This window comes from Pinus tabuliformis, chromosome 2_1 (assembly GCF_031772625.1).
Source record: "Pinus tabuliformis cultivar Carrire ecotype Pingquan chromosome 2_1, CPIR1, whole genome shotgun sequence".
Lineage (NCBI taxonomy): Eukaryota > Viridiplantae > Streptophyta > Pinopsida > Pinales > Pinaceae > Pinus > Pinus tabuliformis.
In genome coordinates, this window is record NC_142299.1 from 28,015,322 (window position 1) to 28,038,919 (window position 23,598).

The 23,598-nt window shown below is 35.9% G+C and overlaps 1 protein-coding gene across 1 annotated transcript in view; it reads left to right on the forward strand.

The window, feature by feature from the left end:
* Positions 1-10,343: 10,343 nt before the first annotated feature.
* LOC149198620 (putative polygalacturonase At1g80170) overlaps positions 10,344-23,598 on the forward strand; it is a 37,700-nt gene continuing 24,445 nt past the window's right edge. The window contains exons 1-7 of the mRNA XM_089402088.1: positions 10,344-10,822; positions 14,363-14,491; positions 14,582-14,752; positions 15,002-15,022; positions 19,331-19,538; positions 19,636-19,717; positions 19,814-19,922. Of these exons, the coding sequence (XP_089258214.1) occupies positions 10,541-10,822; positions 14,363-14,491; positions 14,582-14,752; positions 15,002-15,022; positions 19,331-19,538; positions 19,636-19,717; positions 19,814-19,922 (1,002 nt within the window). The 5' untranslated portion in view covers positions 10,344-10,540. The remainder of the gene's footprint in view (positions 10,823-14,362; positions 14,492-14,581; positions 14,753-15,001; positions 15,023-19,330; positions 19,539-19,635; positions 19,718-19,813; positions 19,923-23,598) is intronic.

Below are 23,598 nucleotides of genomic sequence, written 5' to 3' on the forward strand. Positions count from 1 at the left end.
CCTCCCATCTACTGTCAGATTGATCCAGTCCTGATCTCGCGCTGTTATTTTGTAGATTTGATCCATTTCATCCTCACTTTCTTCATAATCGCGAACTGGTTCAGTATAGCGTGCCCCTTCTGCAGGGTCCAACGGTACTACAACCCGAAGCAACTTCCTTTCAAATGACATTGTCCTCTTCTTCAAACTGATGGCCCCATTCATATCAATGTCCCAGTCAATTCCCAAGAGAGTGGGGTATGGATTACTGTCATCGATGATCTCTATAACCTCAAAGTTGGCCATCGCGCTCGCACCTTCTATGTCAATGGTTACTCCATATAATCGTCCCATATAGATGATTTTTTGTTGGTTTGCCATTTTGAGCTGAATCAGAGACCACTGCAGCGTAGGTCTTCCCATCCTTTCCAATTTCTGTTTCGGTAATATGTTCGCATCAGACCCTAGATCCAAGAGAAAGAGAGCCCAAGATCTAACAAGTGGAAAATACCGAGTTATCAGGTGTCAAGAGCTTTAGAATAAATTATCCATGCAAACCCTTGAGAGTAATGGATCTCAACAACATTTTTTCGATGTTGGAGATTTTCCCATTTGTTATGGTGCATTAACATATCAATTGTCGGCTATCGATTTATCAGGCGATTGGCATTGGGTGATATATCGAGCAATTGCCAATGTAACCCCCAATACAAACATACGCTGACATGTTAGAAGATAAAAAGTGGTTAATACAAATGACAAATGATTGACATAGGGTGTTGGGAGATCGAATATTGACTATTGGGTGTGTTCCACCATTTTGATGCATAGATCATAGGGATTGTCGGAACTCAATAAAATTCGAGGAATAAGAAGTTGGTGGGGCTTCCTGATTAAAGGATTTATGACCATCAATTATTGCTCTTGTAGGGATTGGTCATTGTCGTTTTTTTTGCTAGTTATGAGTAAAATGATACGGTCATAGGTGTTGGGTTGTGTTATATTCTTTCCATGACTAGCCCACGTAGTTAACCAGGGGGTTAGAGGGGGGGCGGAGCCCCCCCTTCGTTGTGCTGATTGCGTGGGGGGGGGGGGGGTCACGGGGTTTGAGGGGTGTAGGTAACCCCACTCTATGGGGTCCGCGGCAGTGCCCCAGAAAATTTTGGTTTTGGAACCTATGTTAGGTTGGGCGGACCTACCTATGGTTTTGTGCATGATTTTCGCACATGTTTTTGGACATAATGGTTTTTGGTCCATGGTTTTGGACGTGATGGTTTTCAGTCCATGGTATTGGATGCTTCGGCATGTATAAATATGTATTATAACATTGAAAGGAATATAATGAAAAAATCAAGCTGGTAGTCCCGATTTTGGGATCCAGGGGAAATCTATGTGTATATGTGTTTTATGTGTTATGCTCTCACATTGTTTATTTTATGTGTTTTAGAATTCATATGCAGGTAATTTATGTATGGGGTTAAAACCTACATTTGGTATCAGAGCTGTTTTGGCTTCAAGGGGACACCTTTGTTACTGAGGGGTTTCACTCGGGCCTGTGGTAGACACTGTTTAGTGGGAGATCTGCGAGATCGATTCTGGTGGTGAAAGAAGATGGCAAGCAGTGGAAAGATAGAGATCGAGAAATTTAATGGTCAGATTTTTGAGTTGTAGAAACTCAAGATGGAGGATCTGTTGGTGGATAAAGATCAATGGATCGTGGTAGATCCGAGTACTAAACCAACAAGAGTGTCCGATGAAGGATGGAAGAAGTTGGATCGGAAGGCAAAGAACACAATACGATTGTGTGTCTCAGATTCAGTATTGCTGAATGTATCAGGGGAAGCTACAACAAAGGCTTTATGGGACAAGTTAGGGACTTTGTACCAATTTAAGTCTCTGGTGAATAAACTGTTCCTGCGGAAAAAATTGTATAACCTGAGGATGAAAGATGGAGACTCGGTGACAGAGCATTTGAATGCATTTAACACTGTGGTAAGTCAGTTAGCATCTGTTGATATTAAAATTTCATATGAAGATAGGTGTATCAGTTTGTTGTGTTCTCTACCAGATTCGTGGGATAGTCTGGTTATTGCAATAGGTATCAACGCAACTGCCTTGCAGTTTGATGAAAAATTCTCATCCTTGCTGACGGAGGAGATGAGATGGAAAAATATGGAGAGCCAGAATGGTGATGCCTTATTTGTATGAGGACGGTCCCAGAACAGAAACAAAAATAAGTCATCGAGTGGGAGATATAAATCTAGAGGGAGATCTAAATCTCCAGGAAAACCTGTAAAGGTGTTGTGCTGGAAATGTGGAAAGGAAGCGCACTACAAAAGGGATTGTAAATCTAAAGCTCTTGATAAAGGAAAGGGATCTGATGATGCTCCTTCTATAGAGGCGAAAACCATCGCAGATGAAGGTGGGGATGTGTACTTAGCTTCTTCAAGTACACATGTAGATCATGAGGCATGGTTGATTGACTCAGGTGCATCCTTTCACTTCACTCCCCATAGAGAGTGGTTCTGCAAGTATGAGAAATATGATGGTTGTGATGTCTTCTTAGGGGATGATAGGAAGGCTAGAATCGTTGGTTGAGAAAAAGTAAAGTTGAAGTTGCAAGGTGGAAGGGTTAGAACACTTCCGGGTGTTCTTCATATTCCTACATTGGCCAGAAATCTGATTTCTGTAAGCAAGTTGGATGATGCAGGTGTAAAAACAATGTTCGAGAAGGATACCTACAAGATGGTTCGGGGAGCACTAGTATTGATGTGGGGAGTTCAAATTGGAACTCTGTACAAGCTGCAAGGTAGCATGGTTGTTGATGGGTGCAACAGTTCTGTGGTTCCTGAAAGTGGAGCAGAAAATCTAGTGGTCTCTGGAGAGAAGACCATGCTGTGGCATCAAAGGCTTGGACATATTGGAGAGAAGGGCCTTCGAATACTTCATGGTAAAGGTATGGTAGAAGGTATGAGTAAAAGCTCTCTGGATTTTAATTTCTGTGAAAATTGTGTATATGAGAAGCAGAATCGGGTGAGTTTTCCCTCTGGTGGTAAGAGGGTGAAACAGATATTAGAGCTTGGATTTTAATTTCTGTGAAAATTGTGTATATGAGAAGCAGAATCGGGTGAGTTTTCCCTCTGGTGGTAAGAGGGTGAAACAGATATTAGAGCTTGTGCACAGTGATGTGTTTGGACCTGTGAAGGTTCCATCACTGGGTAAGTTTGCTTACTATATATCATTTATAGATGACTTCTCAAGGAATACATGGATATATTTCCTTAAGAAGAAATCTAAAGTCTTTGATAGGTTTAAAGAATTCAAGGCTCTGGTGGAAAACCAGACAGAGAAAAAGATAAATGTGTTGAGGACAGATAGCGGTGGAGAGTTTTGCAGCAAGAAATTTGAAGAATTTTGTAAGAAGTGTGGTATAGCACAACATAAGACTACTTCGTATACACCTCAGAAAAATGGAGTTGCAGAAAGAATGAACAAGATGTTGATGGAAATGGCAAGAAGCATGCTTAGTGGTGCCGGGTTAGGACAGGAATTCTGGGCAGAGGCGGTGGAGACAACATGTTACCTGGTCAACATATCACCTTCATCAGCGTTGGAGGATAAAACTCCACAAGAGGTATAGACTGGTGAGAAACCCTCTCTTTGACATCTGAGGGTATTTGGATGTGATGCATATGTACATGTTCCAAAGGAGAAACGAACCAAGTTGGATAGTAAATATGAAAAGTGCATCTTTATTGGGTATAAGGATGGTTTAAAGGGTTATAAGCTTTGGAACCTAGTAAAGAGGAAGGTTGTGTACAACTGAGATGTGGTGTTCAGAGAGATGAAAGATGTTATTAAACATGAAGTCCAACCAAAGGAACCTGAGAAGATAGAGTTTGAGCTAAAGGAGGAAGAATCAAACTCTACAGCAGAGGAGGAATCAGAAGATGAAGAGCCATAAACTCCGAGTGTGAGAAGATTAGTTCGAGAAAGAAGGCAACGAGAAAGGTATAGTCCATCTACTTTCTGTTCAAATTTTGCTTTATCTATTACTAATGATGATCCCAGAATCGTGAAGGAAGCAGTAGATTCAGAGGATGGAAAACTCTGGATAGAGACCATGGTTGATGAAATGGCATCTTTGCACAAAAATAAGGCTTGGGATTTGGTGGAGTTACCGGCTGGAAGGAAACCCATTGGCAGCAAATGGGTGTTCAAGAAGAAGACAAATGCAGAAGGAAACGTGGAGAAATACAAAGCTCGGTTGGTAGCAAAAGGCTATTCCCAGGTGTCGAGAATTGATTTTGGTGATATTTTTTCTCCTGTTGCCAAGGTAACTTCTATTAGATTACTTTTATTTATTGTTGTTGCTTTTGACTTTGAGGTAGAACAGATGGATGTGAAGACAACATTTCTTCACGAGGATCTGGAAGAGGAAATCTGCATGAAGCAATCTGAAGGCTTTGCGGTGAAGGGTAAGAGAGAATTGGTATGCAAGTTAAAGAAGTCTCTGTATGGGTTAAAACAATTACCAAGGATGTGGTATCAGAAATTTGATACATTTATATGGGTACTTGGCTTCAACAGAAGCAAAGCAGATCACTGTGTGTATTTTAAATTAATTGGTGACCGTGTTATTTATCTGGTCTTGTATGTGGATGATATGTTGCTGGTTGGAAATGACAAAGAAATTATCTAGGATTTGAAGATCCAATTGTCCTCCAAATTCAACATGAAAGATCTTGGTGCAATAAACTATATTTTGGGCATGGAAATTAAAAGAGATTGGGCAAAGAGGAAGCCATGGTTAAACCAGAGGAAGTATGTCGAGACAATATTGCAGAGATTTAATATGCAGGATAGTAAATCGGTGAAGGTTCCTATTCCTATAGGTGTAAAGTTATCTGCTGAACAGTGTCCCAAGACACAAGAAGAGGAAGAGGACATGCCCCGTGTTCCATATGCAAGTGCAGTCGGTAGCCTGATGTATGCAATGGTCTGTACTAGACCAAACATTGCACATGCAATGGGGGTATTGAGCAGGTTTATGTCAAAACTAGGAAAGGAGCATTGGACAGCAGTGAAGCGGGTTTTCAGGTATTTGCGTGGCACTAGTGATTATGGTTTGTGCTACCAAGGAAGACTTGGATTGGAAAGAGTGTTGGATATTCATGGCCTTGTTGATGCAGACTGGGCTGGAGATCTGGATCAGATAAGATCTACAAGTGGGTATGTGCTTAACCTATTTGGAGGTGCAGTCAGTTGGATGAGTAAGAAACAATCTGTAGTGGCACTATCAACTACAGAGGTAGAATACATGGCAACCACTCATGCAAGCAAAGAAGTAATTTGGTTGCAGAGATTGTGTTCAAGTATGGGGTTAGTACAGGGAGATATAAGGATAGACTGTGATAGCCAAAGTGCAATTTTCTTGGCAAAGAACTCTGCATATCATTCAAAGGCAAAGCACATTGATGTTCAGTATCACTTTGTGAGGGATATGATAGAAGACAAAAAGGTGTTGCTGGTAAAGGTGGACACTTTGAAGAATACTACAAATGCATTGACAAAATCTGTGATCTCTGAGAAGTTCTCTTGTTGTAGAGAAACAATGGGCGTTGCAGGGCTGGATAAATGACTAAGCTCTCTTGTGGCCTCCTGTGGAAAGAAAACAACAAGTGGGAGAATGTTGGGTTGTGTTATATTCTTTCCATGACTAGCCCACGTAGTTAACCGGTGGGTTAGGGGGGGGAGCCCCCCCTTCGTTGTGCCGATTGCATAGCGGGGGGGGTGTCACAGGGGGTTTGAGGGGTGCATGTAACCCCACTCTATGGGGTCTAGGGCAGCGCCCCATAAAATTTTGGTTTTGGAACCTATGTTAGGTTGGGCAAACCCACCTATGGTTTTGTGCATGATTTTCACACATGTTTTTGGACACAATGGTTTTTGGTCCATGGTTTTGGACGCGATGGTTTTCGGTCCATGGTATTGGATGCTTCGGCATGTATAAATATGTATTATAACATTGAAATGAACATAATGAAAAAATCAAGCTGGTAGTCCCGTTTTTGGGATCCAGAGGAAAATCTTTGTGTATATGTGCTTTATGTGTTATGCTCTCGCATTGTTTATTTTATGTGTTTTAGAATTCATATGCAAGTAATTTATGTACGGGGTTAAAACCTATAATAGGTTAATGCCATCTTGGGATTCAAGGGGGTTTCATATGGGGAGATTTTGGAGATGGAGACCATGTGCCATCCATTGAGATAGATATCATAGAAGAAAAGAGCTAATTCACAAAGTGATCCCCATGATTTATCTACGATGATCGATCCCTACTGCTTGGTCTATTGGTCATGGGCTCTAGAGAATTGTAGTGAGTTAATGATTTCATGAAATACAAATCATGTCTTGGATGCTACTAAAAGAGATGTGGGGGGCAAACAAAGAAATATTTTAGTAATTATACTAATTGACAGATTACCTAAATTTGTGCAAGGAGTGCTCTTCTCTATTGACCATTCATGTACCATCATATTGGATTTCAAGAGCTATAAATAGAAATTTGCAATTATAAAACCCAAAAGATTGAGAAAAGATTAATTTTAATGTTTAATGTTAATTGTTAATGGAAAAGAATTCCATGCTTTAATAAAACCAATCACATCTCAACAAAACCAATCACATTTTATATAAAATATAAACTTAACTTTATAAATACTAAAACAATGTAAAAGTAATAATTTTCAAAACCATTAAGAATGGAATAAAACTTATCATTTCTTTAGTCATTCCATTAAAATTATACTTAATAAATTTAAAAATAACTTTTATTTTTTAAAATCTCTAACTTAATATTTAAAATTAAATTTTAAGAAAAGAATTAAATTAAAGTAATTTAACTAAAGAATAATCAGTGCTTACTGCTATGCCAAGCAAGTATAATGAACATAGTTAAACACTTTTTACACATACAGAATAAACCATCTTAATCGATCAAGTCGAAATGATATTGTTCCATTCATCAAGAAAACTGACGATGGAATTGATGCAGAGTGATGGCAATGAACAATGTTGTAAGATATGATGTCAAATCAAAATGATATTATAATAAATAAATATTTTTTTCTTTCACTGACAGATTAGTTTATCAAATTATTAATTGTTTTTTGTTTTTTGGGTTTTTGTAAATTTTAAAATTTCATTTATTTGGTCAGAGTTTTTTTTGGGAGATAAGTAAAGTTGTAAGATGTGATCTCAAATCAAAATGATATTATAATAAATAAATATTTTTTCCTTCACTGACAGATTAATAATTTTGATTTTTGTTTTTGGGTTTTCGTAAGTTTTAAAATTTCATTTATTTGGTCAGAGTTAGTTTATTTTTTTTTGAGATAAGGAAACAAGTTCACTGTTTAAGAAAATAGGTGCTTAAGATTTAAGAGTGAGAGTTTGTTTCTTACTTTAAGTTTGGTTAATTTCTTTTTTTATGTAAGTTAATATGGTACCATTCATATTAAATCAAGTTAAATCATGTATAGACATACAGTGGCCTCAACCCGCCCCGAAGGGAAACCGGGTCTGTTGGCCATCTTAAGTTTTTAATTGCCATCCAGAAACAAAATTTACTGAGTCTACTTGTCCATGCTAAATAAACTACACATTCAAAACGACTATCACTGTTTCCTATCTGCATTATGAAATATAACAAAAGGGAGAGCATGCTCTCAGCGTCCTAACTAAGGAGACTATCACTGTTTCCTATCTGCATTATGAAATATAACAAAAGGGAGAGCATGCTCTCAGCTTCCTAACTAAGGAGACGATTAACATATCTTGAAAAATCAGTTTGCCATGGCGCCCGACTGATAGTCTTCCTCCTTTGCTTCAGGAATAAGCTTCTTTAATTGTTGCTGTATCTCATCAAGCTTGCTATCCTGCATCAGAAGGGTTATCTAGAGATTGTTAATCTCTTTCTTCAGGATTGGGATGCCTTGGGCCAATTCTGCCATCTCCATAGCCACATGTTCCATAGCTTTTGCTAACAACCTCTTCATTACCCAATACACATGGAGAGCCTGCTTGTACAGGGACATACGTCCTCTAGTATTTCCTGGGTCTGGCAGCAGATACTCCCAGTCTTCCATTTCAGTTTCTGACTGTTCCTGGGTCGCCTCCTCCTCCAACTGCTGGATTATCTTCCTAATATCCGCATGCGTTTCTTTACTATACGCCCTCTCCGCATACTGAACCTGTCGCTTCATCGTCTTCCTGCCTCGTCTTTTTCCTGCCGGTGGAGGGAAGCTCCGCTCCTGGTTTCCCGCTTGACGTCTTCTCCCTCTTCCTCTATGACCCCTTCCACGTCCTGCGCCAACTTTGTTGCCCTCCTTTACCGTACTTCCCTGACCAATTGCGCTTGAGGGGGATCCCATACAGTCTTCCTCTTCTCTCCCTCTGGCTTTCTTTTCTCTAATGTCTACCTCTTCTGGTTGCATGTCCTCCAAAGGTCTCCCTTTCCCCCTTCCGTTCCTCCTTTTCTGCATTTGACTGTCCTGTTCTGGGTTGTGCGCCTCCTCCATGCCCACCTGGTTCTGTTCCTTTTCTTCCCAGGAGTCTACCGTATTGCCTTCGGTCCCCGAAGGTCTTCCTCCCCTGCTCTCAACCGTCGCAGTCTTCCTCATTCTTCTCTCTGTTATCTTGCACTTAGTTTTTCTAGGGACGGGAGGTCGACCCCGCTGCTGTTCTCTCTCTGCTTTACCTCTTGCTCTGGTTTCCACCTTCTTACCCTTGTCTCCGCTCACACCGAGGGCGTTAACTGCATACCTGCCCTTATGCCTCCACCCGTATCCGCTTCCTTTCGCTTGCCGCCCTTCCTTGTGCTGCTGCACCGCCTTCCTCTGTCGCCTGCATTTGCCATAATAGCCCACTCCTCCTCGGCTTGCCTTCGTGCGAGCTGACCCTTGTCCCATCACTGGAGCGCCGTCACTACCACCACCTCTGGCCTTCATAGTTCAAGTTACAGGTTTTTTTAATAACAATGATAAATCATTTTTTTTTGGAGATAAAGAAATAAGTTTTCTGTAGGTGTGCAGAAAATCTAAGAGTGAAACCCTGTTCCTTACACCACTTGTGGTTAATTTCAAGTAGCATGTTTTTTTAATAACTAATAAATCAATTTACATTCAGCTATCTTCATTACTCTTTTGACGACTGAATTTTGATGAATTTTCCTCCCCTACTGCAAAAATTAAACAATAAAAAATAATCTAATGTCTCACCCACATCAGTTCCTTGGGTTAAATTCACAGATCAATTTTTTCGCTTACACATTAGCAGTAAACAGAAAACCCAGAAATCAGTTACTTATGCTTAAACCCTCATAATTATTGAGTTCCTTAGCTTAAAACCTCACAATTATTGTGTTCAGTCATGATGAACGGACGCAAAAGCGTTTACAAAACATGGTCACTCTGTCTCTTTCTGCAATCTGTGGGATACTCAGTATCCAATTTCAAAAGAATCCTTGAAAGACGAGAATTATGTGCCTAGAGTTATGATTTAACGCACCGAATCCGGGCGAGGGCAACGCAGGAATAGCAGTAGAAATGAGAAACAGCGCAGGGAAAACAAAAGTGGTACACATGATTTACAAGGTCCACCGTAATATGCTTTGAAATAACATGGCATCACATTAAAAATACTAGATATTCAACACCTGGGTGAGGGAGATCTAAAACCCTAATGTCTGAGTGAAGGAGATCTAAAACCCTTATGGTTAGTCTAAGTAAAAGAAAAAGAATGAGAAACTTCAACTGTAATTTTTAAAAATTCACTGTCCTTTGTTTTGTTTGCTTTAAAATTGCCACTGCTACAATACAGAGGAAAATGCTGCTGTGTAGGAGCCTAATAGGTTGATGCCTTAAAGCACCATTTGAATCTGTTCTGACTGAAGGTAAACTGTCATTGAATCTGGGCTAACAGAGGTAAGATCTCACCGATTCACAGTTGCACCACAGTTCATTTGAAGTCAAGTGCATTTAAGAGAGTGGGTGAAAGAAATCTGTCATTATCATGTCAATTTTTGTAGTTAAAAAGATATAAAATGAAACATCAATTTTTTCAAGAAAAGTCCCAAATTGAAATGGTGCATATTTAGAAATAAGGAGGAGGATTAGATGGATCTCTACTAGTATAGCCCTAATTCTAGTTAATCAAGAAGGTGGCACAGATGGAACTGCTGCAAGTGTCAACTTCCTATATGTCTTTTTCCTTGTTCTGTGAAGATTCCAAATTAGGATGTTGTACATTTGATGGACTCTGTAGTCATTTGTGGGCACAGGTCTGGCTTTGCCATTTTGTCCTTAGGATTCTTTGCACGCCATTGAACTTGCACTTTATTCTGTTCTATGGCATTTTAATTTAGATTGCTTCTTTTGTGTCTGACCCACTGCCCTTGCTGGCTGGGAGCTTTAACTGTCTAATTCCTTTCAATGCACTCTTTCTTTATTATTTATGCACAGGAGATTCTGTTCCATGATTGTTCTTGATAGAAAAGATGAGGAGAAACGGAAGAGAAATGGGCACAATTAGAGTCCTGCAAATGGCAATTTCTTTCTTCCTGATTGCTGCTCAGTACTTCACCCAGATGTGTTCATCATGGGAGATAGGTCAAGCCCTTGAATCTGTCAGAAGAAGGAGCAGTCACAGTGGCATTTATAGGTCTGGACTCAAGGAGCCAGGGATGGAAACTGGTTCAGACATATTCACTGCTAATCAGTTGGTAGTGAATGTGGATGAGTTTGGTGCTGTAGGAGATGGATACACAGATGATACCCAGGTTAGTTGTATCCATTAAAAATTTCTTCATTATTGATGTTCAAGTACAATCATTACTCTATTTGCTAGGCTGGAAAAAGAATATCAGCTGCATGTGCAATCAATATTCTTTGTACTTTGAAAAAAATATCAGTTGCATGATTCCAGCTGAGCTATATGCTACTGTGGTATACAAAGTGATGTGTTTACCTGGCAATTCTGTTTTTTATTTATTTTAAACTAGTTTGTTGATTTATTTTAAAGTAGTTTGTTGATTTATTTTAAGTACAATAGTTTTTTTTTTTATCTTTTAATCGTGTCAGAGTGACATATACACTAATGTGCTTACATAGGAAATCAAATCAAATCTGGCTGTCAGTCTATTTTGTTTTTTATTGATAATTCAATTATTTGAGCAGTTTGTTGTAAGCTGTTTTCTGGTTTCTATATCTATTTGTGTGTAGGTAGTAAAATAATTTTTAATTATTTTTTCTGAATGGTGTTAGAGTGGCTTACTGCTGATAGTTTGTTTTATATATATATAATTTTATTTTTATTTAACAGAGTTAAAAGTGTTTTTTAATTTTTTGAAGTTAGAATGTATGATGTATTTACTTATATTATAAATATAAATGTAATATAAATAAATATAGTATAAATAAGAGTGACATATACACTGATGTGATTACATAGCAAATCAAATCAAATCTGCCTGTTAGTCTGTTTTTGTCTTTTATTAATAATTCAATTATTTAAGCAGTTTGTTGTAAGCTGTTTTCTGGTTTCTATTTCTATTTGTGTGTAGGTAGTAAAATAGTTTTTAATTATTTTTCCTGAATGGTGTTAGAGTGGCATACTGCTGATAATAACATATCTGTTATTTTTTCAAGGAGTTTGTTTTATATATATATATATAATTTTTATTTAACCGAGTTAAAAGTGTTTTTTAATTTTTTGAAGTTAGTATGTATGATGTATTTACTTTTATTATAAATATAAATGTAATATAAATAAAAAATAGTATAAATATTAATATGAGAAATATTTGTTTTTAGGAAAACCAATAACTCAATAATTTTTAATTGTATTAATTTGATAATAATTTATAATCATTTTTTGAGATGTAAATTTTGTATAAAATTTGAAGCAAGACATGTATTTCAAAAGATTTGACGTCTTTAGACATTGAATAAACTTTACGTGAAGGGATTTACACCAATTCATATATATATGATGATGATGATGGTGGTTAATGCCTAATGAGACCAAATTTTGGTCTATTGGACCTAAAGAAACGAATTATTTAATTTGATTTAAGATTTTATTCCTATGTTCAAAAAGCTTGGAGAGAAGCCTCCCGAGCTCACTATAATTTTGACATCCTAAAAAGTTAGGAAGGTTAGTATTGCAACATTAGTTTGAGCAACATATCAATATATATGTATGTGTGTATATCTACCATGTATCAATTCCATGCTTAACATGGAAATATATGAATATATATGAAGTTGATTTTGAAATATAATAGGTAACATTATAGTGAAATATTTTATTTAAAACTTACAATAACATATTTTTATTTAAAATCTAAAATAACATATTTTTAAAAAGTAAAAGAATTACACATTTTTCTTATGTTAGAATTCTAATGAAGAAATTTGTACTAGAGTTTTGGTCTAGGTTATATTCCTCCCAGTTAGGTAGGAAGGGAGGTGTTGGACTAATACATAGGACTAACCACCCATTAATGCCCAGTTAGGTAGGAAGGGAGGTGTTGGACTAATACATAGGACTAACCACCCATTAATGCCCAGTTAGGTAGGAAGGGAGGTGTTGGACTAATAAATAGGACTAACCACCCATTAATGCTTGCTGGTTTTGGTGTAATAAGAAACCTCAAAACTTGATAAGATTTTTTTTTTTCAATTACCTTAATTTCTCTACATAAAGTTAATATAAAATTATCTTATTTAATATGACTTAGATAATAGAGTTCAGGCTTCTGTGATCCATATCAGGTTAGGAGAGATTTTTCGGCGAAAATCACAAGGAATACCATTTGTCAACGCGTTTCGAACCAACTAGTGTGGTTCACTGACGATGAACCACACTAGTTGGTTCGAAACTCGTGGACAAATGGTATTCCTTGTGATGACTTAGATATTTTATTTATGGTTAAAAGAATTTTTAATTTAAACTATTATGTATGTGTCACATGTCAATTTTATATTAAATGCAAAAAGAATCCCACATCTCCCTCTCTTAGGCTGTCATATTAATAAGAAAAACAAACTAATCATATTGAAAATATGTATATGAGCTTTTTTTTTTATTATGGTCAATAACACTTATTTATTTAATTTAATTTATTTTTAAAATATGAAAATATGTATATGGATTTTTGTTTTTTATTATAGACAATAATATTTTAGTTTTTTATTATAGCCAATAATATTTTTGATTTTGATTATGGTCCATAATATTTATTTATTTAATGAATATTTTATTTTATTAAAAAAAATACATGTAAACTTCAAATTGAATACTAAATAATCTAAAAATAAAAATCTCAAAATAAATCTATTAATGTTACTATCAACAAAAATCCCAATTCCAATAATAATAATAAGATTAAAAAACTATCACTATCCGCTAATATCTTGCTATCAACTAACTAATATACCATAAATATCACAGATAAAAGAAAATTTACCCCAATTAAACTATAAAACCAACCTTGTTGTCCAAGCTATGTTGGTAAGAAATAATAATTATTAAATTAAGTATTTGATTATTGTTATTATTATCCATTTTTAAGCCAGACACCAAATTAGTGTATGCGACCCTTTGTTTGTTTGTGGGACAAGAGACCCACTTCTACGCAACGATTTCACTGTTGAATCTAAAAAAACATACATACTCTACCCCTCTAGTTTTGAACCTATGAAGAAACACATACTCTTAACCATTAAACCAAATTAGTGTATGCGACCCTTTGTTTGTGGGACAAGGGACCCACCTCTACGCAACGATTTCACTGTTGAATCTAAAAAAACATACATACTCTACCCCTCTAGTTTTGAACCTATGAAGAAACACATACTCTTAACCATTAAACCAAATTAGTGTATGCGACCCTTTGTTTATGGGACAAGGGACCCACCTCTACGCAACGATTTCACTGTTGAATCTAAAAAAACATACATACTCTACCCCTCTAGTTTTGAACCTATGAAGAAATACATACTCTTAACCATTAAACCGACTCAAAATTTAGAGCTTTTACTAAATTAAAAATAATGAGTTTTTTTTTGAATAAAAATTATACAGATTTTATATTTTTTCATATTATTAAAATATTTTTAATTGACTAAAATTTTGAAAATTGCTATTTTTGAAATTCATTAGAAAAATAATCTCTATAAATATAGTTTTTCCTTAATTTAAAAATATGTTAACCCTTCTGAAATATAGATAAATATATTTATGTTAACTTAGAATCTATCAACCCTTCCAAACTCAAATTTTGATTTCATATTGATGTAGCTATGCCCTCTTTCAGGCTTTCATGACAGCGTGGAATGAAGCATGTTCATCAGGCCCTTCAATCTTGTTAGTTCCAAGAGGAAATGCTTACCTTGTCAAGCCCCTCAACTTCTCTGGTCCCTGTCAATATCCACTCACATTGCAGGTAGTGATTAATTAATAACAATGCTCTGCATTCCATCCAAATACAGTGAATTGCACAGATGCTTTATACCCAATTGAATTTCTGTGATAGATTTCTGGAACAATCATCGCCCCTGAGGATCCAAGCGTTTGGGAAGACTTGAAATCTAATCACTGGCTACTCTTCCATGGAATAAACGATCTAACAATTGGGGGCGGAGGGTTGATTTATGGAAGCGGAGAGAAATGGTGGGCATCATCCTGCAAGATCAACAAAACAAATGTAAGTTCACTTAAATCTAGTTTAATTTTCTGTTTTCAAATCAGGAATGAAATTAGTTGGTTTGAAACGTCAATCCAAATAATTAATTATTAGCGAAATCCAAAAAATGATATTAGTTGGTTTGAAACGTCAATCCAAATAACAGTTACTAGCGAATTACTAATTACTAACGAAAATTGTTTCTAAAAGATAATTTCATTACAAGTGCTGACCAGCTTTTCTTTTTCTATTCTCTGTGTGTCTTTGCAGCCATGTCGATCGGCTCCAACGGTACTTTGTTCTTCCCATTCTTCAGTTTTCTATATTTCCTCTCTGCAAATTTTAGAAGCTAGACGTGATCTTAAAGTATGTAGCATTGGTTTTCACAGGAAATCTGTTAGCAAGCTTACATTGAGAGTAAAAAATAAGTCCAACAGTCATTTACTAAATATTTATGTAAGGAGATACAATTTAGTCCATAGTTTTTATTTTATTTTTATAAAATTATTTTTCTGTTTAATTTATTAAATTAAGATAAAATAGGTGTTTTTTTTTAAATTTATTATTTCACTTTAGATTCTTAGCTAGATTATTAGAGATAAAAGAGGAGATTATTTTGAGGATAAAGATAATATTAAAAATATTATTACTTCCAAAATTAAAAATAAGTTGTAGGACTATAAGGAGTTAGAGGGAAAAAAAAACTAGAGTATTCTAAGGAGGTAATCATCTCCATTCTCTAAAATCATAATTATCACTCTGTCAAGATAAATCATAATTATCTTGATAAATAAGCTTTGTCAAGATAAAAACTAGTTCTCACTAATTTCAAAGTCAAATAGAAGGTTAGTCAATTCACAAAACAATTTAGGATAAAAGAGGTTGTTCTTTTCTATACTAGAAGGATTGAAAATGAAAAAAACTTTCTCTTAAATTAATCTTAATGAACAAATATCATCATCATAAAGTAAATGTCATTTCATTAATTTCATTTACAACTTTAATTAAAATTATTATAATAATTTTTAAAATAAATTATTATTTTTAATTAAAAATTATAATTTTTGTATTATTCATTTTTTTAATAATAAATACATTATTTTCCGTAAATGATATTTTAAATTTATATTAATATTAATATTATTTACATTTATTATTTTAATATTAAAAAATAAGATTTATATTTATATTTAATTTTTGCTATTTAATATAATTTTTAATTAAAAATAAAAATTCAAATAAATCAACCCTATAAAATATAGGAGTAGTCTTTAACGCGACTTTTTGAAAGACTTTCCGGCTATTTTTTCCAGTGAAAATCCGGCAGTAATTTTTTGGAATCCAAGTTTGATAGCTAATTTCTGCACAATGAAACCGTCCCAGGGGTTTTTCAGGGTGCTGAATCCGAATATACAGTTAAAAAACCATTTTAACTGCAACAAATCATGATTTCATCTCAATTTCTTCCGCCGGATTCCGTCACCGGAATCTCAAAAAGTCGCATTATAGACAACTCCTAAAATATATATTTAAATTAATATTCGAACATATTTAATTGCCCCACTTCGCAAACACATATTCGATTATGAGAAAAATAAATTACTAAATTTAGAGTTGACATATGTAGGAGAAAATGAGAAAAATAAATTACTAAATTTAGAGTTGATATGAAATTATGAGAAAAATAAATTACTAAATTTAGAAGTAATACTGTTTTTAATATTATTTTTATTCTCTAAGATGATCTCTTCTTTGAATATATAGAAATGGTATAATTCCATCTTAATTTCATATTTTTCTATTGATAACCGAGAAATCAAATTTTTATAAATGCAAACATTTCTTCAAATTTTATACTAATTTACACCACAAAATAAAATTTGATATCTATCAAAATTTTGATAAATCAAAGATTAAAATAAATCTATATTACTTAAAAACATATATATTGTAAATTAAAATATTCACACCTCCCCCTTTTCCACAAACAAAAATTTTAATATCATATTTTTTATAGATGAAAACATTTCTTCAAATTTTATACTAATTTACACTACAAAATAAAATTTGATATCTATCGAAATTTTGATGGATTAAAGATTAAAAAGAATCTATACTTCTTCTTCTTTCTTTCTTTTTCTTTTCTTTTATTCTTCTTCGTTTTTACTTTATTTTTTTCTTTTTCTTTTTTTTTTTTTTTTATGAATTGGACTAATTCTATTAATAAAAAATATGGTACAAGAAGATACACCGGAAGTGAAACAAGCAAGAAGCTACAACATATGGTTGGAAGCAAAAACACTCACTTCTACCCAGAATAGGCAGAAGCCTCAACACTAAGCTTTTTCTCTTTCTTTTTTTTGACTTCAACCCAACCATCATGGGGTGAATGAGCAATAACAACTTGAAGATTGGGGATCCCCACAGGGGGCCCCTCCTTTTCTGAATCAAAGGAGGAGGTCAAATGGACGCGTTTCTGAGCGATTGCTGTATTGGAGGACTGCGCTGGCCCATCGGTGGACGGGACCACAGAATGAGGGGCTTGATCCAATTCCGCATCGCTATCTTCATCTTCAGAGCTGGAGGAATCGGAATCCACGACTGGAGGTGGAGAGCAAGGAGCCCATCGTTTGGACTTGGGCTTGGAGAGATTATCCTTATTCTTTTTTGCCGGGAGAGAAGGGCAGGTGTTCTGCAAATGCCCTGATTGGTGGCAATGGCGGCAACAGAATGCAGTATTTTCGTAATCCAATGTCTGGGTCCAGACAAAGTCGTTTATCTTGAGACTGATTTGGTCTGGAAGTCCTTTGCTCAAATCTACTCCACACATATTCTAGCATATGTGTAGAGACCTTTGGTTTCCCGCCAGAAATCTCCCATAAGGGGACTGGCCAAGGTGTTGCCTATAGCTCTATAGACAACAGTATGCCATAAGTGGGCAGGTAAGTTTGGAAGGCTGATCCATACTGGTGTCCTGGTAATGACTGCAGTCGCTGGATCAAAATCTGGGAACCAAGGAGGCAAGAAGAGCCTTGCAGTTCCCATGAACCAAGGGCCTTCTTCTAAAGCCTTTTCATAATGCTTACTGTTATCAAATAGAACAATGAAGTAACCTTTTGAACAGAAACTGATTTTACAATGATGAGTCCAGTTTGCATTGATCCATGCATAAAGATCCTGAGATCGCAGCCACAGTCTGTTAAATCTGCAAATGATGGCTCTTTCTGCAAATTCTTGAAGTTGGGTTGCAAGATCTTCATGGGTGATTTCAACAGAGGGAACTTCTTCTATCTTATCAACCAAAAAGGGCTTAGGTTTAAGGGCCTCCGGGGGTTTGGGGTTCTCAAAGTGTACCGCATCTTTGTATGAGAAATGAGGAGCAGAGGATGACTGTCCCGCTGCACCTCTTCTCAAACGAAGGGTTACCACCAAAGCGCTGTTTTTGGTAATGCTGTGAGAAGAGAGGGGAAGAGGGTCTTCAAGTTGTTACCTTGAAAGAGAAGTCTTTGAAGGGATCCCAATCCGCCGTTCTAGATCCAATTTGAGATCCAGCACTAGATCTAAAGAACTGACCCACTGCAGGATGGTTCTGCCTGTAGGTTGAGAAATTTGGATCTGAAAGGAGTCAAAGAAATGCCCAGACACAGTCCAGGGCCTTTTATGCGTCCGAGAGAAAATCTGCCATGACAATGATAGGAGGGGATTTCTCCTCTGCAAGCATATCTGGCGAGTTTGAAAAGCAGATCCACTGCTTGCTTACGGCAGAGCACATCGTTGCCAAAGAAAGCCCTGTGCAGAGGCTTGCTAGCTTGCCGTTTCAACTCTGCAACCCAGTCGTTTTGTATTGCCAGCATTGGTTCCTCTGCAGGCAGATCTGGCAGGTTCGAGAGACAGATCCGCTGCTGGCTGTAGCAATCCAACACTGATTGGATTGTGGCTGAAGCCTGTTTGGAATCGCCGTTAACAATGAGAATGGCCTTGTGGGTGTCCTCCATGAATTCTCGCCGGCCCTTTTTGCACGAAACCGCATAGTGAAAACCCTCTTCATTGATCTCCATAGGCTGCTCCACGGCCACTGCATGTTGCGCCTCTACACCAGGCAGCTGGAGAGGAAAAACCAGCCTCGTCGGCCGTTTCCTCTTGAGCGGCGGCGAGGGACCCTTGCAGCCAGAAACCAAATCATTCTCCGGGCTCTTCTCCTCTGGGACTCCGTTACACAGAGACACGGCCCTCTGCTGCACTTTTTTCACCGGGCTTTTGCCCCCATCGCTCCGCAGAAGATTCTCATCTCTGATTGCCCACACCGGCCGAAGCCGAGACCCCGCAAAAACTGGTCTGAATACCCCCACTCCTGGGCGTCCATTGTGGGAAGGGGTTTTTGGTTCGAGACTTCGCAGACCAGCCATGGCTTTTCCCTCGTATCTAAAATTCCAAAATAAATCTATATTACTTAAAAACATATATTTTTAAAATATTCACACCTCCCCTTGTTCCACAAACAAAAAAATGTCAAATACTTCAAACATTTAAGCTTACCTCCTGCAGATAGATAAAAGCTTATCTCGTTTAAATTAAAGTTTTTGAAACTCTGTTTTTCAGGCAGTTACATTCGATTCAAACAACTACCTGGTGGTGAGGAACTTGATTGTGAAGAACAGCCAACAAATACACATTACTTTCAAGAACTGTGTTGTGGTAGAAGCAAGCAATCTGGAGGTGACAGCACCTGAACATAGTCCTAACACTGATGGCATTCACATTGCAGCTTCCACATATGTTGTGGTTACCAACAGCCTCATTGGAACCGGCATGTCTGAACCAACAATCATCCTGTACCTTTGAAATTTCTTTTTTTTTTTTCCTAAAAGAGTTGCAAGTAATGACTGTATGGTAACTCTATGCAGGGGATGATTGCGTCTCCATAATCAGTGATTCCTTTAACATAGTAATTCGGAATGTCAACTGTGGACCAGGCCATGGAATCAGGTACACAACCCAGCAACCCAAAACAAGGAATGCCCCTGTATGTTTTATATGAACAAATTTTAAGTGACAGTTTTTTCTCTTACTGTGAACACACAGCATTGGAAGCTTGGGTAAGGGAAACTCTGAAGCTCACGTTGCTGATGTCATGGTAGATGGGGTTTTTATTCATGACACCACAAATGGGCTCCGGATCAAGACTTGGCAGGTACAGGCTCCCACCCAAATATAATACTGTACTGATTTTTGTTCTTATTTGTAGTGATTGAATCTCTGTGACAACCATGTTCCTCCAGCCTGTAACACAACACATGATGCCACATATTTAGGAAGGGATATTTGGGATCCTTCCAAGCCAATAATTTTTTTTTTTTCATTCTCTTTTATGGTTGGTAATCATTATTGAAATTTGAAATTGTTGTTGTTTATTTCATTTTCTTATACACAAGGTTTTTGTTGAAATTGTTTTTTTGGGGTATTTGTTGAATTGTTTATATAGGAGGAACACTAATGACAGGGCTTTGGTAAGCAGAAAAGAACTATGCCAATTTAGCTATTTATGTTACTTAAGTTTTTCTTAAGTTTAGCTATTAAGCCTAAGCTTCACAAGCTCTATCTTTAGACATTTTGGCTATCTTTTTTGGGTTGTTCAACAACCCCAATGAAATAATTTTAGGCAAGCCCCATGTGAATGATAAGTATAAGGTTAACCATAAACTAACAATGTTATGTTTGAGTTTAAGAAAATTTAGAGCCTTTAAAACTCACTAGACTTATCAAAAAATTACTTTGATTTTTTCCTCAACTTCTAAGAAAATTGTTTCACCTCTTAGAAAATTTTCAAAAAACTTGCTTTTCACATTTCAAAGAAAGTTGCTTACCTACACCATATCACACCAAAAATGACTTTACCTATGGTATATCACATCGCTAAAGTGTTTACTTTCATGTGCCATTTCACATCACCAAAGAGGATTTTTGTGCAACATTTCACATGAAACAAATAACATACTTTTGTGTGACATTTTGCGTCATTGCAAAGATTACATTTATGTGGTGTTTCACATTACTACAAATTTTAAAACTTTGTGAAATTTCACATTGCTCAAAAATTTTCATCTCGGTGATACATTTTATTGTGTCAAAATTTATTTTCATACGACATCTAACATTGTCCAATAATTCCTTTTTTCATTACATATCCCATGGTTGAAAACTTTTCTTAATAATAATAAAAAGAAACTTCTCAACGAAATATTGTCTTGTCCAAATGAACTTTCTTTCATTGCATCTTTAAAAAATTTCCTTCCTCATGCCATATTGCACTCAAATTTCTTTTAGTCATGAACTAGTGCATCACAATCAAAGTTCTTTTAGTTGTACCACATTGGATTCCACAAAAGTTTACTTTCATGGGATACATCACAACCCTTAAAAAATATTTTCATGTGATACACGTCTTACCAAATGTTTTATTTCATGTGATACATAGAGAAGTTTAATGAAAGGCATAAGATTTTTTTTTTAAATGATGCGAAACAACACACACAAAATTTTAAAGGTCATGACTTATGGCATGTCTCACTCAAAACATTTTTTTGGTGCCATACACAAAATTTAAAGTTTGTTTCATGTTTGTTGAATATTTTCTCTAATTTAAATGGTTTTCTCAACAAAGTAAACTACCTTTCTTGCTATTGTTGCCTTTTGTTTTGAATCTCAACTAAAGACATAGACTTGTTGCCTTTGCAACTTCCTCTTGTTATGGTACATGTTGGGCCATATTTCACTATGTCTACTTTTTTGGTGCATTTTCAAGGGTTGAGTATTTATTTATTTGGTGTTATAAAAAACACATCCAAAAACACAAAGTACAATAATATCCAGGAAAAAAATTATTGCACCTCTATTAATTTTCCATTTTTCAATCTTGGATGGGGAGCTCCATTTATGATGCCATTTTTTTCAAGTAGATCTTCTCAAGTTATAGGATTCTCCAAACATTAACAATGTTTATATTTTATGCTTGAAGTTATCCAAGGGAAGCTTCTTCGCATGTGCTAACTATCAAAACAATTACTCTTGCAATTAATGCCATATCTAATGTCATTGGAAGGCTTCTTGTGTCACGAAGGACATTGAAAATTTCCTTCCATTTATGTAGTAGTAAACATAGTTCTATTAAGAAGGTTGAAGTTGTTTAGGAAAAAATGTAAAATAGATGATGATGCAACATCATTCTGTTGGATTTTAAGCACAATCACATGATCTAAGTGTGAAATAACTAATAGAGTAACTACTTGCAAAACAAGAAATAAGAGAGAATAAAACTCTTGAGAAATTGACTAATAAATTAAGCAGACAATTGAAATTACTCATGAATTCTAATGATATATTACTCTTGAACATGAACAATATATAGATTGTCCAAGAGGCCAACCAATTCAAATTAGATTGGCATTTCATGTGCATGCACTCAATATAACTAAATGACTTTCCTTAGTTGGAAAAAAAGTCAAAATTAGACTTGATTAGCAAAATATCCTAAATTTAGTGAAATGGAAGTAACAAGACTTATAGATTAGTTACAAGTAATTAATAACTCTCAAATTCAAACTACTAACTAGTTAAACTTAGTTAAACTCCAAAATTGAACTAAGAGTTAGCTAACAAGGGGGGCAGAGATAAAAATGGTGGCTAGTTAATATAAAGTAGGAAGGAAGTGGATACTCACTCTAGGAAGGTTTATGCATGAGGGATATATATTTCATCCCCCAACCAATTTCCAATTAGTGCTACATGTCATCCTAGGTGGCACCCCTTGCTAAAAATGGAAAACCCTGAAAATAGAAAGTGAGCCAAATGATAGGGAATTTCTAGTGGTAGATGAAAAGTGGTCATATGTGCCACTAATAATGTATGGAATATGGTATAATGATGGAAAAATTATGGGCCCTAATGAGTTCTTGATGAACTACTAAGTGAAATATACCCCAAGGTCCCCCTTGAAGCCCAACCGAGAAGTATGCTAGTGAATGAGTCCCAACAATTTTCTGCCATGTTAGGTACTCATGCACAAAAGAAAACAATCAATGAGTCCCAAAAATTTATAACCATGCTAGGTAATCTTGAAAAAACTAATGCAAAACACAATATGAGAAAAGTTAAGCGAAGAGGAAAAACCTTGTGGGAAGAAACCCCCACTTAAAATACAATGCATACTACGTCAACTATGCAGTTGCTATCAAGAAATATGACGTTGTTGATGAAACCAATTATGAATATGTCCTCATATCTATCTTATACCGCCATAGGATAATCCTTTTGCTTCCAGTTGAACCTTGTACTTGCTAACAATTGCAATGAGAGAATGTGGAGCACCAAAAACATGAAAACTAGTTCCTTACGACTTGGAAATTTCACCCACTAGTTGACTATAGGGTATGATGTGCCATCCATAACATGTGATATTTATTTGTAATGAGATATTTATGGAAATCTAAATTATATCCTAAAATTTAATTAGAACTCTGAACCAAAGAGTATGCAAAATCATCTTGAAGATCTCTCTCAAAAAGAGTTGTTGGAGAAGCTATTGTAGTAGGACTAATGCAAGGTATTAAAGAATAATGCTTTGATGTGGTCATATGATTCGAGGACTTGAGTCAAAAATCAATTTATTATATGACAAAGCAATATAAGTCAAAGCATGAACCATACCTTAAACCTTTGGTGGATTGTCTTCATTATTCTTCTTGACATTGTTTGGAATGTAGTCATCTAGATTATATTGTTAAAGCACTTTGGTCATTTGATCAGCTGCCTTCATCATACAAGAATTATTGGGATGGAGCCACTTCTTACAACATATACATTTTGTTCTT